General features: G+C 46.1%; 1 protein-coding gene across 1 annotated transcript in view; it reads left to right on the top strand.

Moving 5' to 3' along the window:
• CAB39 (calcium binding protein 39) overlaps window positions 1–16,909 on the top strand; it is a 109,509-nt gene that overhangs the window by 87,215 nt on the left and 5,385 nt on the right. The window contains exons 5-7 of the mRNA XM_069103250.1: window positions 9,536–9,704; window positions 11,709–11,768; window positions 15,923–15,988. Of these exons, the coding sequence (XP_068959351.1) occupies window positions 9,536–9,704; window positions 11,709–11,768; window positions 15,923–15,988 (295 nt within the window). The remainder of the gene's footprint in view (window positions 1–9,535; window positions 9,705–11,708; window positions 11,769–15,922; window positions 15,989–16,909) is intronic.

Raw genomic sequence — 16,909 nt, 5'->3', positions numbered from 1 at the left:
GCAATATTGCAGCTGAAACAGACAGCGGTAAGACTGGGCTCCCCAAGAGAGTTTTTAAAGTACGCTTTTGCATGAACATAGGGGACATTTCCTTTCCCAGAAGCATATTGATTAGAAAACCAAGGAACGCAAATCAGTGAAGAGCAGCAGGTTGATGCTTTTGATCTGAAAAAGGCATAATTGGGTGATGAAGCTTTAAGTTGTAGAGCTTTTGTTACTTCATTATTGGAGGCGGCCTCATTTTTGTTGCCCTGTGTTACACTGATAGTATTTATGTGCAATGGGAAATTTTTCCCTTGGGGTTGCTTTGCATTTGGGAACAATTGTGAGGTTGTTAGGATGTTGTATGCTTTCCCACTGACAGGCTGTATGGCATAAGTGCCTTTTCCTCATCAGATTATGACTTCATCTAAGGGGAGCCAGGCAGCCCCCAAAGAACTCGCCCGACTTGTTGTACAGGACGCTGTTTCCTCTGACTCCCATGCAGTGTAAGCATATATTTAATTAGTAGGCATGGAGGAAGCAATCTGCAGTGGTCTCTACCCAGTTGTAAGCACCATGGAAGGTTTTGGAAACGTTGAAGGCCAGTTCCCTTGCCCTGAGAAGTTTCCAGTTTAGTCAGAGAGGTAAGCATGCATGGGAAACTCCCAAAGAAGACATCGAGGCACGCTGTGCTGAAGTAACCTGTGTGTGTGGTAGGAAAGGCAGCGAGTCATGGCTGTGGCAGGGGCGACTTGAGAGAGGGCTCATGGGAAAAGAACAGACTGCTAGCTCTGTTCATTTTGGCATCCAAGAAGTATTGTTGTTCAGTTATTTTTCAGTTGTGTTGGATTCTGTGACCCCATTTAGGATTTTCTTGGCAAAGATACTAGAGAGGTTTTTTGCCAGTTCTTTCTCCAGTTCTTTTGACAGATGAGGAAACTGAGACCAACAGGGTGAAGTGACTTGCCCAGGATCACCCAGCAAGTAAGTAAGTGTCTGAGGCCAAATTTAAACTCATGAAGAGGAATCTTCCTGACTCCAGGCCTGTACTATCCACTGCACCCCCTAGGGCAGGGAGAACTCCAACCTGGTAGCAAAGCGTGAACAAAGGGAAGAAGTTGTAATGTGCTTAGCAGGGATGCCTGGAGGACAAGAAGTTCCTAGGGCTGGGTGCTTTAGAGCAGTAGAAGAGAAAACAGGAGAGCCAGGTCTAGTTGGTTGGTGGAAAACCTCAAACACTGAGCTGTGAAAATTTCATCATAGCTTCTAAAGCATGAGAATGCCATTGGAGTAGTGTTTGAGGAACTTGGACATCGTGGTCATGTGTGGGAGGGATTTTAGGGAGAAGAAACTGGAAGCAGGGAGACAAGTAAGAGGGTAATCCAGCCTGGGGACGTGAACATAGGAGCTAGCTGGTATTTTGGCAGTGTGACAAGAGTCAAAATGAAACCTGCAGACCCTCAAAGAAAGAACAGCCAAAAGATGCCGACCATGGGTAAAGGGCAGGGCTGCCACGTGCAGAGCAGGTGCAGGGAGAGGTAGAAAGCTTAGATAAGCCAGGGTCCTGCCTTTGTAGGCAGTAGGAGGCTATGACAGATTGCCTGGTAAGTGCACTGGGGAGGTGCGCAGCATGGTTAGGACTTCTGGGAAGATGCAGAGCGCCCATCTCCCCCTCTGTCCTCTCAGAACAGCAAGAGCATTGCCATCATGGAGCAGCAGGCTTCCAGGAAGGCGCAGAAAAAAACAGTCGAGGAATACCTCACCAAAAAATCAGCAGAGGCTAAAAGAGAGAGAAAAACTAACCAAACTGAGACCCCAAAACAACAAATAATATTTTTGAAATTGTAGGAAAGACTTGCATCAGAAGAAAAATGGTGCTACAATAAAAAGATACCCAGAAATGATAAAGACAGCCTTGAAAACCTCTAGCATTGCTTAAGATGTGGTTTAATAACTTGGCAAAGGCATGAGAATGGAAAGTGAGGTAGAAATAACTTTCCCCCAGATCAGAGACAAGTAAACGAAATAGATCAATTAGAATGGAAGTGGTAGAGAATTTCTGTGAATTAGTAGATTCTCTGAAAAAAAAAACAGATCAATAGATTTGGAACTCAAATACAAGAATGTTAGAAAAAATACCAGAATCAAATCAGAAGACAGCCAGATTAGGGGAGTCCCTGAGCTTCTCTATTATAAAGAGAGCTCTCTACTGGGGAAACAACCAGTTCTGGAGATGAAGTGCAGCAAGAAAATTTGAGAGCTTTTGGTCTCTTAGAAAAACATGATGAAATAAATAGTCTGAAAGTTGTATTTTAGAAAATCTTGCAAGAAAATTAGCCAAAAGCCTTGGGAAAATATGTAAAATTCAAATAGGTAGAAAGAGGTCCAACAGAGACACTTCGAGTTTATCTCAGTTAGAAATATCAACCTAGGGCCGGCTAGGTGGCACAGTGAATAGAGCACCAGCCCTGGAGTCAGGAGGACCTGGGTTCGGATCCAGCCTTAGACACTTGATACAAAGACTGGCCATGTGACCTTAGGCAAGTCACTTAGCTCCAATTGCCCTCCCCCCAAAAAAAGAAAAAAAGAAATATCAACCAATTCTAGACTTTTAGCTTTAAACAAGGGATTTTACAAGTGGCTGTGAACAAACTCCTCACATGCCAAGAAAAATCAACCAAATTGTGTGAGCATATTTTTTGCTTATAATAAATGAAAGGATTAATTGGTATATTTTCCTGCCAAAAGCAAAGAAAATAAATTTTTATTCCTTGGTGACATATCCCATAAGCATCATTGAAAAATGGGGTTTCGGTAAAAAGGGAAGAGTACAAAGCATTCCTGCTGGGCGGGGAAACACCATGGACAGCAAGGGCGTTTGACTTAAAAATTCATCTGACAGAGGAGACTCAAGAAAGGAAACTCATTTGGCAAGACTTTTGAATGTTTTTCAAAGATACCTTTTGTATTTATATTGCATTAACGTCTAAATACATCCCTCTTCCTCCTCCCTATTCTTGGAACAAAAATTTAAAATAAAGAAAAAGCATTCCAGTCGAGCTAACCAAGTCTGTCAGCATGGGTAGCATTCCATAGTCATGTCTCTATGGTGAAAGGAAGGAGAGGTCCATTTTCCCCAGCGCTTCTCATAGGGCCAGGCTTGGTTGCTGTCATTACATAGTGTCTGATTTCAGTTTAGATTGTTGTAGTGAAGCTCCTTCAGTTAGAAGGTGATGAGATTGGTGCTGATAGGATGAGAAGTAGGGAGTAATTAGAGTGGCAGCATTATTGGAAGGAGGAAGTGGTCCCAGCAGTTGAAGCACGAGGCACTGAGTGGTGGTAAGAGTTTAAAATGTGACGCCGAAGAATTGTTGATGCCCTTAATAGAATCATGGGAGTTGGGAAAAGACCTCTTGGTTTGAGTAGCTAAGGAGAAGCTACATTGAAAAATCCATTAGGCAGTTGGAAAGGAGTTCAGTCTTAGACATGTTGAAGATGCACATGGTGGTGTGCTCTAGGCTAGAAGCAGCCCGGCTTTGGAGTAGAGATGAGAGCACCAGGGGGGAAAGAGATCCTGGGCTCCTCAGTCTGAGGGGGATGGGCTGTTGATGTGGTGCTGCTTAGTCATTTCAGTCTTGCCTGACTAGGGTCCCACAGTTGCCGAGTGTCAGAGGTAGATTTGAAATCAGGTCTTCTTGACTTCAGGCCCAGCACTCTCTCCACAGTACCACCTAACTGCCCCTAGAAGTAGGTAGGAAAGAGAAAAATTCCCAAATCTCAGACTTGCAAGGATCCTCAGAGGGTTAAATCTCTAAGCATTTATTTGGTGCCTACTGTGTGCCAGGCACTGGAAAAACAAACGTGAAATAGAAACAGTCCCTGCTCTCAAGGACTTTACATTCTATTGTCTGTTGAGATTTGTTCAATTAATTCAGTCATGCCAGACCTGGAAGTCAGGAAGACTCATCTTCCTAAGTTCAGATCTGGCCTCAGACGCTTACTGGCTGTGTGACCCTGGACAAGTCACTTAGCCCTTGTTTGTCTCCATTTCCCCCTTTATACAACAAGCTGGAGAAGGAAATGGCAAACCCTTCCAGTGTCTTTGTCAAGAAAACCCCAAAAGGGGTCACGAAGAGTCAGGACTGAAAAATGACAGAACAACTGAGGATACGAGCAGGCAGTTCTCAGAGGAAGACATCCAGCTGCCTGCAGCCATGTGAGAAAATGCCTTAGGTCACTAATGACTAGAAAAGGCAGGTTAGAGCAGCTTGAGGCTCCATCTCATGCCCATTTTATCGGTGAGGATGACTAAGAAGGACAGTGACAGAGATTGGAGGGGTCACAGGAAAACAGGCCCGTTAAAGCACGATCATAGTGGCACTGGGCTAGCTCGGCTAGTCTGGAAAGCATTTTGAGCTCAGCACCAAAAGCTCTTAGCACAGTGATGCCTCTCTTGGACCTGCAGCCCACAGAGATCAAAGACTGTACAGAAACATTGATGATGGCTTTTTGTTGTAGCCAAAAACCTGAAACTTGAGGGGCCCCTGAGTCAGGAAATGTCTGAACAAGCCATTGGTGTGTTCATGTAATGGGACATGTAATTGTGACGTGACAAAGGATGAATGGGACTTGGATGGAGTGGTGCCACACGAAGGGAGCAGAAGCCGAAGAATATTTTACATAATCATAGCAGTGTTGTAGGGCATCAGCCAGCCATTGCAGTGAGGCCCTGTGCTACTGACCTTCTGACAAGCGAGTGGAGATGAAGACGAAGATTCATCCAACATGAGAATTGGTGTTGTGTGTGTGTGGTGTGTGTGCATATGTGTGTGTGTGTGTGTGTGTGTGTGTGGTATGACCCTGGGCAAATCACCTAACCCTACTTGCATCAGTTTCCTCATCTGTCAAATGAACTGCGAAAGAAAATGGCAAACCACTCCAGTATCTTTGCCAAGAAAACCCCACAAGGGGTCACGAGGAGTCAAACACAAGTGAAAAGGGTACATTCTATGCAGCACTCCCCAATCCTGTCTAATAATCAATTTCTGCTGAAACCATATTCTTTCTTTCCCACACTATATCAGATGTACACTCCCAGTTCTCTAATCAGGTTTTACTATTTTATCAAGAATTGCCGTTGAGGTCCTTGGCTTCTCTTTGGAAGACTCCATGCCTTTTCTTGAATATAGAGACATTTCCCTTTCTCCAGTCTTCCCTTGCCAGCCCCTGGTCTTGGAGAGGCGACCGACAGACTGTCAGTTCTTCTAGTGACCAGGGATGTTGTCCATCTGAATCAGCTCATGTGGACCCTTCGGGGGCAGCTAGGCCTTCTCTTCTTCCCTTATCTTGGCTGCCAGCTTCTCTTAGCCTTTTTTCTAATCTTTTCCAATCCAAAGGTCACTCCCCTTGCCAGGGAAAACCAGCAGAATTGAATGGCTCTGCCTTCCTTCTGTTACCTTCTCTCATTTTTCCTTCTGCCGTGTAGCTGTGTCAAAAACCAAAAAGGCAGCAGCTGATGCAGTGTGTAGAGCTGTGCAGCCTCAGACATGTGGTACCTGCGTGACCCTGATTGGTTCACTTGGCCTCGGTCTTCCTCAGTTTCTTCATCTGTGATTGGGGTTAATCATCCTTGCCTCACCGGGCTGTGCTGAGGATCATGAGATCCTGTTTACGGATTGCTTAGGGCAGTGCCGGGCGCCCAGGAGGAGCTTTGTCTCCCTCATTCCTTAGCCATCTTCACCATATCTACCTGCTTCTGAGCTTTAACATTCCCGGCAGGGTGCCATGCTCTTGTGTTCCTCCTCAGTGACCTGCCCTCGCATCCATCCGCTGTCCACATCTACAAAAGCCTTTGGTGGTGAGTTGCCTGTATGCACTGTCTGTACGACTCCTCTGCACTGGCTTTGCCTTCCAGCCACTCTGGCCTTCTCGCTCGTCCTTCACAGCACCCCATCTCCCCTCTCCAAGGCTTTGTGCTGCCTTGCTCCCTTGCCTCTGCTCTGCAGAATGTCAGCTTTCTTCAGCGCTCAGCTCAGACCTCCTCTCATCCATCCCTTGTGCTGCTTTTGGAAGGCTCTCCCTCTCCCTCCTCATTAGAATTCTAAAGAATTCTTTGGGTCTTCGGATTTTCCTTCTGGAAGCGCTTCCTGCCTCTCCCCTACCTGATTTGTGAGATGGCGTGGTCCCTTTCTCTCCCGGGTTCCCACCCACTCCTCCTCCTCCTTTGTTAGGATCAGATGCAGAAGGACCATTCCCCTTGTTGGTTGCCCTGTCTTTTGAAGGATGAAATTATCTTTAACATAAGTAAGTAAAGTATTAAGTGGCTCTAGAGCGCCTTTGGCCTAGAGGACTGCTGCGGATGTCTGGAGTATCGAAGGCCCTGTGCGCTGCTGTGCGCTGCCTCTGGGCCGGGCTTGCGATCTGCATTCCCGCAGTCGTCTTGCTTTTCCAGCTGCCCTAGTCTGGCTTTACCAGTGATCTCCACCAGCCTTGGGCTCCTCGGCCTCCTGCCAGAAGTGTAGCTTTTTAACGCCTCTCCCCCTCCCATTTAGCCTCCTCTCTTCCTTTTGAGTCACTTTGACTTTTTCAGAGCCATGGGCTCATCCCTCTGTTTGTGTGACCTTGGAGATCTCTCTCGCCTCTTCACCTAAGGATTTCTAATCTCCTTCGTAACCCAGGCCTTTGTCGTCTGGGAGTGGAGGCCATGGGCTTTATCACTGGTTCTCACTACTGGTGCATTTATTGTCCACATGCACCTCTTCCTGTATATGCCCAGGATCGGACATGGGGCCTGTCTCATCAGATACCTTTAGTAAATACTTTTCAATTACTTGATTCCTTCTTGGAGATCACCTCCTGTAAATGACTCTGTATCTCTGCCTAACTCTCTGGTATATAGTTTTAGACACACACACACACTCACACACACACACACACATACTCTCTCTCTCTCTCTCACACACACTCACACTCATTTTCCTCTTCCCCTTTCCTTTACTGTTTGAAATCCCTCCAAAGATAATTGATAAGAGTATCATCAAATAAAGTTTTGCCCCCTTCGCTCTTGTTCGTTCACTCCATTCTGGTGAGGAGCCATTCATTCTTATATTTTAAACTGGCATACACAAAAGTAGAAATTGTATGAAATCCATGGCTAGTGAAAGAGAAGCAGGTGCCTTGGATAAAGTGCCAGGCTTGGATATTCCGGAGGGCCTGAGTTCAAATGTGGCCTCAGATACGTGCTAGCTGTGTGACCTGGGCAAGTCACTTAACCCTGATTGCCTCAAAAAAAAAAAAGAGAGAGAAGGAGGAGAGCTTGGCTAGTCATGTCATAGAATTAAGCTGGGGAGAGAGTTGAATGGGAGGAAATGTCAAAGAGGATCTGAGATATTAAAAAACAGACTAGAAGGACCCAGGTGAGGCTTGTGTTGTTTGAACAGCAGGTAAGGAGATGGATTTCAGATTGTAAGAAGAAGGAAGTTTTGAGGAAATGAAGAATCTTTGTAACCCATTTATGAAAGGAGTGACAGAAAAGTGAAAGCTTTTCTGATTCCTGGGGAGCCTGTGAGAGGGAAGAAATGAAAGATTGGTTTGTTAGATGTTGGAACCTGTAGAGAGGAAGGCAGTGGGCGACAGTTGCAGGCCTCGAGGTCATAGCAGAGACTGGGATGGGGTCCATGTTTGCCATTCCCTGCACCTCTGCTTTGCCTCCTCCCAGGAAGGTTGGTCAGAAGGTGAGAGTGATGAGAGTCAGCAGCTAAGAATGGGCTCTGGACAGAGAACGGAGTGGACGTGATGCCGAGCACCTCTTTAACAAATGTCCATAACATTTCAGGCTTTTTCTGTAGTTTTCCCCTTAAAATGCTCAGGTAGAGAGGGAGGCAGCGAAGGCCCCTTCCTTTCAGAGGTCAACAGTGAAAGCCTGAGAGAACCACTCTTGCAGGTGCTGAGACTGAGGGAATGTTGGCTGTTGGACCTGGTTGGGGTCCATGGACTGTAAATTGTCTTGACACAAGATTTTGGAGGATCAATCAACAAGCAGGTGTAGAGTCCTGAGTTGCTGACATCATGCTGGTCCCTGCTAGATTAAAAAGGGAAACAGTTCCTGCCCTTGAGAACCTTCCATTCTGCTGGGAGGAGTATAGGCTGGTGCATTACATAGACGATGTAAATCCGAGGCAGGCTGTGCCAGCCCCTGCGCAGGGACAGAGAGTAGAGCCAGTTTGCCTGAAGCATAGAGGTGTGTGAGGGGAAGTCAGGGGCTAGAGCCAGACAGTTAGAGGCTTCAGATGCCAGACTGAGGGGTTTGTGCTAAATATACACAGGAAAACAAATTTAGGGTAATTTGAAAGGGGAATAGGAAGGATGATTTCCTGTGCAGTCAGGAAGCATGAAAGGCAGCTGGGGAGAATGCTTCAGTTTCAGGATCAGCCTTTGTGACAAGACAGAGATGGGTCATGATGGGTGGAGTTTGGGGAGGCAGGGTTGGAATGTTGAGTAGAGGAGGAGGAGGAGGATGCAGTCGGTCTGGAAAAGCCTCAGTGAAAGCCAGGAAGTGTCTGTTTCATCCTAGAGACAGAAAACCCTTTTTTACACCGCATTGCTGGGGTCAGACCTGTTTGATTTGGCAGCTTGTGTGAGGGACAGACCGGACGCAAGGAGACCAGGCACGGGCTCACACCAGAATGTTGGCACTGACAGTATGATGTTCTCTTAGGTTCAGTTTGGGACCTTGTCTGAAAAGTCGGGAGCCCCGGCCGTCAAGCTAAACAGACTGCAGGCTCTGTGATGGTCTCATCTGTGCTGAGCCACGCACCATCACAGGGCCGCTAGGGGGCGCCATGGTTCAGAGAGCTTGGAGTCAGCAGGGCTCATTGCCCTGCCTTCACATGCAGCCTCCACATTCACGTGAGCTGGGTGACCCTGGGCAAGTCACTTCACCTGTTTGCCCCAGCTTCTCATCTGTAATGTGAGCTGGAGAAGGAAATGGTGAACCCCTCCAGTATCCCCGCCCAGAAAATCCCAGATGGGGTCATGGAGAGTTGGAAAGGACTGAATCACCTCCCCCCCGTCATCTGTGGCTTTTTGTTTTTTGCTTTTTGGAGGGCATTTGAGGTTAAGTGACTTGCCCAAAGTCACATGACTAGTGTGTCAAGTGTCTGAGGCTGGATTTGAACTCAGGTCCTCCTGACTCCAGAGCCGGTGCTCTATTCACTGCGCCACCTAGCTGCCCCAGTGGTATTTTTTTTTTTAAGACATTAATAACAGTAAAAACTACCTGGTTAGGTGTTCTAGCTTATACAGATATAAAGTACCTTAGATTAGTTACTGCCTGTATGTCCTCAGCTAAGTCACGTAGCCTCTCCAGGCCTTCGTTTTCTCATCTGTAATAACAAATGGTAGGGCTGGAGTAAAGGGGCAGGATACGACCTAGGACCGACTTCTCTGCTCCTGTGAAGTTAAGAGATCTCAGACAGGTGATCTGCCTGAATGTGGCCCTTCTGTGCAGCCGTGTTGGGGTTTTTAAGTATTTGTGCATATGTTCTTTCTGCAGGTACGAATCTCCAGAAATTGCTCTAAATTGTGGAATAATGCTGAGAGAATGCATCAGACATGAGCCTCTTGCCAAAATCATTCTGTGGTCAGAGCAGTTTTACGATTTCTTCAGATACGTTGAGATGTCGACATTTGACATAGCTTCAGATGCATTTGCCACGTTCAAGGTAACACATAAATGAACTGACTGATCATGCATGCATGTCTGTGGGTCTGTCCGTGGATGCACTCACAGGGATGGATTCTGCAAGGACTCACCTGAGGTGACTGCTGAGGCCCAGTGGCCTTTGCTTCCCTGTGAGGTGTCCTGTACATGACCTGCCGCCTTAGGAGGACTGTCTGTTGGGATGGCTGAGCAAGTGAAACAAGTACAGGGATGGTCTGACTAGATATTTCTGAGGATTTGCATCATTCTTTTATTCATTTTAGTTAATCCTTATTGTTAGATTAGAAAAAAAATAATTCTGTTCATATGTCCGAGTTTGACAAGATACATAGCTGAAATTTGGAGCTGGTTTTTTTTTCATATGTAACTTAGTATATAGGGAACAAAAATCTTTACTGTTAATGTTTAGCTTTATTTTCCTCTAGTTAAAATTGATTGATTATATTATGTTTCTTATATGAGCTGTTAGTCTTTGAAGAGCTGGGGAAATGGGCATACCAGATAGAAGTAGTTTTTAGATAGAACCTGCAACTTCAAAGGAATGCAAAACTTCCTATGGAAGCATCTGGTTTGGAGAAAAATGAGCCTGGCTTTTTTTTATGTAAATAATATTTTCTTTTTCCCAATTACATGTATAATTTTAACCTTGTTTTAATGATCTCAACCCCCAAAAAGGACCTGAAGACCCACAGCTCATTTCCTTTCTGCTTTTCCACTTCCAAAATTTTTAATACTGAGGAAAACCCATGTATCTACAGAGGAAAGTAGATTTGGAAAAGTTTCGTAGATAGAGGCATCCAAAGGCACTTTGAAAGAGAGCTCTGATCAGTAAAGGGACAAAATTTAAAAGAAAGGGTTCCATGTGAGCCACTGGGGTCATCTAGAAGTTCAGGGACCACTTGTGGTTTCCTGGGTAATTGGCAGTAGACTGAACTCTCCATTTTCAGGTGAGAAGGTTTGTTAATTGGAACTAATTCCCCTAATCTTCCACATAAGACAGGGTGACAAGGGTGACCTCAGGTCACATCCCTCTGAGTCCCAAGGAGCAGCGTGGGCTCTCCCAGAGGAGGCTGTGGGGCAGATGTTGGAAGCCACAGGCCAGAAGAGGAAGGTTTCCACTTTTCCAGCTCTTGTTGTCGTTAGCTTGCCAGCTGTGCTAGTGAGGCTTTTAAAAAAGATTCTACTTCTGAAATAAACACACGTAATTGGAATTAAATGGAAAAAAACCACGTTTTTACCAGACTGCATTAAGACCACTGGTTGTTTCTGTACCATAAACCCCAGCCTGCCTGAGCCCCCTGAATTCATAGCTTGGGTCTACACTGGAGCCCTTTGCATCTCTTATTTAGGGACTTCTTCATGGGTCTCCACCCTTCCCCATTCCTTCTCTTTCTTTGATCATATCTCTCTCTCCCTGAAAGTTCCTTCCTTTTCTTAGCTCCTAGAGCTGTTAGGTCCTTCTCAGAGATTCCCTTTAAACAAAGTCACTTAAGATTTGTGTTTTAGTAGTTTGGTTTGGTTTGGTGACTAGTGCCATTAGCTAAAGCTACTGGTGGCTTTTGGTTTGCTTGAATTAAATTTAAATTAACCCTAAGTTACACAGGCCTTAGGGACCTTTTTTGTGTGCTGAAGCTCTCAATACCAGACCTTGCTTTTGGTCTTTCCAGTCTTACATTGACTATGTTTGCTGTTCTTACCCTTCTCTGTCCTTTTCCCCTGTCCACACCTAACCATTCCCCTTTTTTTGGTTTCGCTCGCTTTAATGTTTCAGTGTGACCTTTGTGGGGGTCAAGAATCACCATTATGTTGGCTTTGGGGGGTACTTCTTTCAAATTATGGGCTGTTTCATGTCGCTGATGTTCATGTTAAGCCATTGCATTTTCAGTTAAATTCCCTCTTAACTGAGGCATTTTTAACATATCACAATTGGTTTGAAGAATGGGCTAGAACTTTGGAATCCTTAAATATTTGAGAAAAGCTGTGAAACTCTTCATTTCTTTTCTAGGATTTACTTACAAGACACAAGTTGCTGAGTGCCGAATTTTTGGAACAGCATTATGATAGAGTGAGTCTATTTAAGATTTATAAAACTGTGTATTATAAGTCTTAATTTCTTGTAGCTACTAAAAATGAAGGATTAAATATCAAAATATTGAAATATGCTGCATAGAATCATAGAGTTTGAGTTGGAAGGAACCTTCCAAGTGCTTGAGATTTGGGACTGTTTCATTCATCTCTGTAACTGCCTTCCTTTCTTAGATGAAGAGACTGAGGCCCACATGGTGTGAAGCTCCCTTGGTGGAAAAACCAGGCCTAGAAATCATTTTTGTCTCCTCATTAAACCACAGATACGAAGGATTTACCTGAAGTTCTCTCCCTTTTTGAAAGGGGGAGATAATTGGGCGAAGCCCGCTTCTATTTGTTTCTTAGTCAGCATATCTTTGTGCAGGGGATGATGTGTGCCTGGACTATTACTGATGTAGTATGGGACTTTGTCTCCTCCTTCCTCTTATCTAATCCATGTTTCACACGGCTGTCAGAATAATTTTTGTAAGACACAAGTCTGGCCATGTTTCTCCCCTTCACAAAAACCTCCATTGGTGGATTGCCTGATGTTTCTGAACTGAACGTGCAGGCACCTTGTCCTACTTTGTGGTCCAGCCGGCCACATTTCCCATTTCTTCCCTCCACACATGTCTTTGAGCTGCTCCCCATTCCTGGAATGTGATCCATGTCAACTAGAGCCCTCAGGCACCCCCTTCTCTGAGGCCTCCCTTGATTCCTGCACTTGCCAGTGCTTTCTTTCCCCATATTGAATGAAGGACTGGGGCCCCCAGCACCGTGGGAGGCTCTCAATGCAGGCCATCTGAAACACCAGTGCTAGAAAGCCTTCGTTGTCTTAGAAGAGAAGACATCCAAAGGGCATCTTCATTTTGCTTTTTTTTCTGAAATGCAGGCTGCCTCTCACTCTACCTTTTTGACTTTAGGCAAGGCCCTTAAACTCCCTAGGTCTCAGTTTCCTCATCTGTTAAATGACTGGGTTGGACTTTTGTTGTCTGGGGTCCCTTCCAGCTTTAATGCTTAATTACTCTTTGATTCTGTCCTAATGGTGTAGTGGTAAATGCTTCCACCAGAGGGAGGGCTTTCCCAATTTTTGGATCTACTTATGGATTCTACTTTTACTTAAAGACTGCCCTGTATTGAAATTAATTATATAATTAAAATTAATAATATAAGCATTCATTGTAAGATCTAAAACTCCTAACCAAAGCCAAAGATTGCTGATCAACATTTAGGATTAGGATACACTTCATACAGTGTTTGGGCAGGTACTGTTTGATGGGGTGGTTAAGGATTGTCACGTTTGGAAAGGGATGGTAGAGACGTGGGAAACAGAAGGGGAGATGCGTATTGTGGGAGGAGAGAGCAGATCTTGTGTGGTGGACATTGAGACAAGGGACTCTTTAGACGTTAGTGGGTAACATTGGGAAATAAAAGGTGACATGGTAGTACAGGATTAGGTTATCTAGGCCCTTGATACATTAGTGAAACAAGCATTGTCTTTATTAAAAACAAAATTTGGGGGGGAGGGCAGTTGGGGTTAAGTGACTTGCCCAAGGTCACACAGCTAGTTTTTATGTTAAGTGTCTGAGGCCAGATTTGAACTCAGGTCCCCCTGACTCCAGGGCCTGTGCTCTATTCACTGTGCCACCTAGCCGCCCCTAGCATTGTCTTTATTAAGAGCTAACTGTGTGTCAGATACTGAGCTAATGGACTGGGGATACAAAGAGGCAAAAAACAAAACCCCAAAACAGTCCTTGCCCCCCAGATGCTCGTAGCCTAATGGGGAAGAAAATGTATACATCACTAAGTGCTTAGGAGATCCATAAGAAATCGTAGGAAAGTCACCTTGGAGGGGAAGGCTTCATTAGGGGAGGGGATCAGAAAAGGCCTTGAGAAAGGGGTTCTGGCATCAGGTCTTCAGGGCAGCCAGGGATATGAAGGAGGCAGCAGTGAAGATTGAGAGCATTCCAGGCATGGGGGACAGCACCATCTGTAAGGGTATGGAGACTGGAAATGGAGCATTGTGTAGGAGGGACAGCAGGTAGACCAGATGGATGAGATGGAGAGTGAAGTGTAAGAAAGGAGCCAGACAGAGGACTTTGGGGTGATTGTGGAGGTGACCAGGCTCTGTGCGGATCCCTGAGTAGGGGCCTGACATGGTCAGACCTACACTTTAGGAAAATCACTTCAGCTCTGTGGAATATGGAGTGGAGGAGGGAGAGATCTGGGGCAGTGAGGTCAGTCAGAAGGAAGCAGTCACAGGCCTAGTGATGAAGTCTGAGTGAGTAGCCAGAAGGCTCTGTGCATGAGAGAAGTCGTATAACTAGAAAGGAGAAGACTTGGCAATTGATTGGATCCGCAGGGTGAGGGTGAGTGAGGAATTGAGGACAACCCTGAGGTTATGGACCTAGGAGACTAGAAGAATGGCGGTGCGTTCAGCAGAGATAGACACTCTTGGAAGAGGAGTTTGTGGGGAGGCGCTGTGAGCTCTGTTGGGGACACCTTGAGTTTGAGATGCCGAGGGGACACCGAGTAGTCGGTTGGTGATTGATGGAGGACTGGGAGAGATCTAGGAGTCATCGACCTGGAGATGATCATTGAACGCATGGAGCTGATGAGTTCACCTTGTGAGAAGACCCAGGGCAGAGTCCCAGGGTGGGCGTTGGGTTTCCCTCTGGTTAGCCAGATAGGAGCCTGGGACTAGGTCTTGGCAAGGAATGATTGTCAGGAGGACAAGGCAGAATCGAAGAATCTCCCCAAAGGGTTAGAATTGGTGAAGGAGAAGATGTGGCCAGGGAAGTACTGAGGTCCTGGCAAGGGTGAAAAAACAAGGTTGCAAGTCATAAGGCAAAAGGAGAGATGGCGTGACCAGAGAGAATGACTGGATAAAGGAATCCCATTGTTCACGAGCATAGAAGCAGCACCTCTGTGAGTGGTCGCAAGATCAGGGATGTGACCGTTCTTATCTGCAGCTGAGCCAGAGGTGAGCAGTTATGGGGACCGAACAGATTGGGGAATTGGGATGCTGGAGCATCTGTGTGTGTGTTGACGTCCTCCAGATAACAGGCCGTGGGGTAGGTAGATTAGTAGAAAAAGCATTTATGAAGGGCTTTCTGTGTGCCTGGCACAGGACTGAGTTTAGAAAGAGAATGTCCTGGTACTAGGCTCTGGATTGGGGGATACATTTGGTCGGTATGAGCTCCAAAAGAGGAAACTGTTGCTGAGCAGTGGTAGAGGGAGAGTCTGGAATGGCAGCAGTGAGCTGGTGGGGTAGAAGAAGTGTCACTGATGATAGAAAGAGCAGCTGGGGCAATGGCACTGGCAGGCCAAGCCAGCTCTTAGGCAAAGGTTAAGGCGAGGGCAGGTGCCCAGTGGAGGAGATCTGGAGTGGAATGTTGTGGGACTCAGGGTGAGGTTGATGGGGAGGAGGGATCAGAGAAGGGGGTTGTTCTTGGGCATCTGGGATTTCAGTGTCACTGGAGTGATTAGAGCAAAAGGGGAGGATGGTGTGCTAACCACTGAGGAATGTGTTCAGAGTTGGTGGTGGAGGGTGTCCTGTGAGGCCCTGGAGGCCCATCTCCCAGCGGGCTGGGGTGGGAGTCAGGGGGTGTCTGGATCCTGCCCACTGCCATAGAGGTGCCTGAAGAGTGGATGACCAGACAGTAGGTTTGGAATTTATGTTATAAGGAAGAATGAGTCATTTGGGAGGTTTAAACAGGGACAGTAATATGATGAAACCTCTATTTCTGGAAACTATACATTGAGTAGATTAAGGGAGAGTGAACTGAGGACTGAAGCTCGCCAAGGAGTGGTTTTAGTCATTACCTCGAGGTCTCATGGCCTGAGAGTGGAGAGGAATCAGGGTGATTGGGGAAGACCTTTGAAAGGATTGATGAAAAGACTTGGTGTCAGGATTGGATTTCAGGGTGGCCATGGGGGTGGGGGTGGAGGGCATTTCTAGTGAGGGAAGCCAGAAGATGGAGGCAGGCGCCAGGAGGACTTGGGAATCCTTGGGGGAGGAGAGACCAGGAAGGCCAAACCTTGGGCTGGAAAAGGGTCGTATATAGCCATTCCTCATTTTTATGTGGCATTAAGCTTAGTTCATGCCTAATATTTGGGGGGAAACCAGCAATGTTTGTTTTCTTCTCTTCTTAGTTCTTCAGTGAATATGAAAAGTTACTTCATTCAGAAAATTATGTGACAAAAAGGCAGTCACTCAAGGTATGTTCAATGGCTTTATTTTATTTCTCTGTTGAAATTCTGGGAGAGGAAAGTGTCATGGGTACAGTGTGATGGTTAAGGACATAGGCCTTTCCAGTGTGCTCATGAAGACAGGCAAAAAGCAGTCAGGGCAGGAGCCTCAGGCCTTGTAAACCTGACAAGGAGGCCTTCTTTGTGCTCCGGGGTCTCCTGCCGTGGCCCACAGGCTTCCTTTCCCAGAGCACAAGCTTCTGCTTGGTCCTGTCAGTGGGAGTCCGTCATTGCTTAGTGTGGAAAACTTGAGCTTCTGGGAATGAAGCACACGTACAAGCTTCCAGGGAGTGGTTCTTAGATGTTGAGGTTCTTTTTCAGAACTCCTAAACAGGAGACACATTTTCCAATGAAAATGTTGAAATCATTTGAATTTAATTGTGGTGGGCTCTCATTTTAGTGATTGCGTGGTGGCGACCTTCATGATCTAGAACCCATTGGAGAACTAGGAAGAATTAGGAAATAGAGAAGCTTTGAGCAGCCCAGGCAGAGGTCACGGAGTCTCTCTGCTTACACAGGACTCCTGAGACCCTTGCCCAGAACTTTAAACACAGACGCCTTTCTAGCAGGCTTGGTTATTTGGATTTTCCCAGCCAAGGCAGCTGAAAACAGCAGAACAGAATTGGTGGGAGCCGTGAGCCTCCCTCAATCAGCTGACAAGCATTTAGGGAGCTCCTTCTGTGTGCTTGAGCACTGAGAATGCAACAGACAGAATCAAACTCAAGTTGTATCTGACAAGGGTGTTTCTAGGTGAAATATGAAGTCCCACATCTGGTTTAAAAAACACATCCCGCACATGTACAAGAGGGAAGAGGGCAGGGTCTGCTTTCCCATTTATTTGGGGAAGTTGGGGTCTCTCGTCACTGTGACCTGTGTGTGCAGGGCAGCTGC

Source organism: Petaurus breviceps, unplaced genomic scaffold (assembly GCF_028583685.1).
Source record: "Petaurus breviceps papuanus isolate PSGF00001 unplaced genomic scaffold, PetGlider_PUasm1.0 567, whole genome shotgun sequence".
Classification (NCBI taxonomy): Eukaryota; Metazoa; Chordata; class Mammalia; order Diprotodontia; family Petauridae; genus Petaurus; species Petaurus breviceps.
The sequence above is the reverse complement of the archived record's forward strand: the minus strand, read 5'-3'. Positions and strand labels throughout refer to the sequence as shown.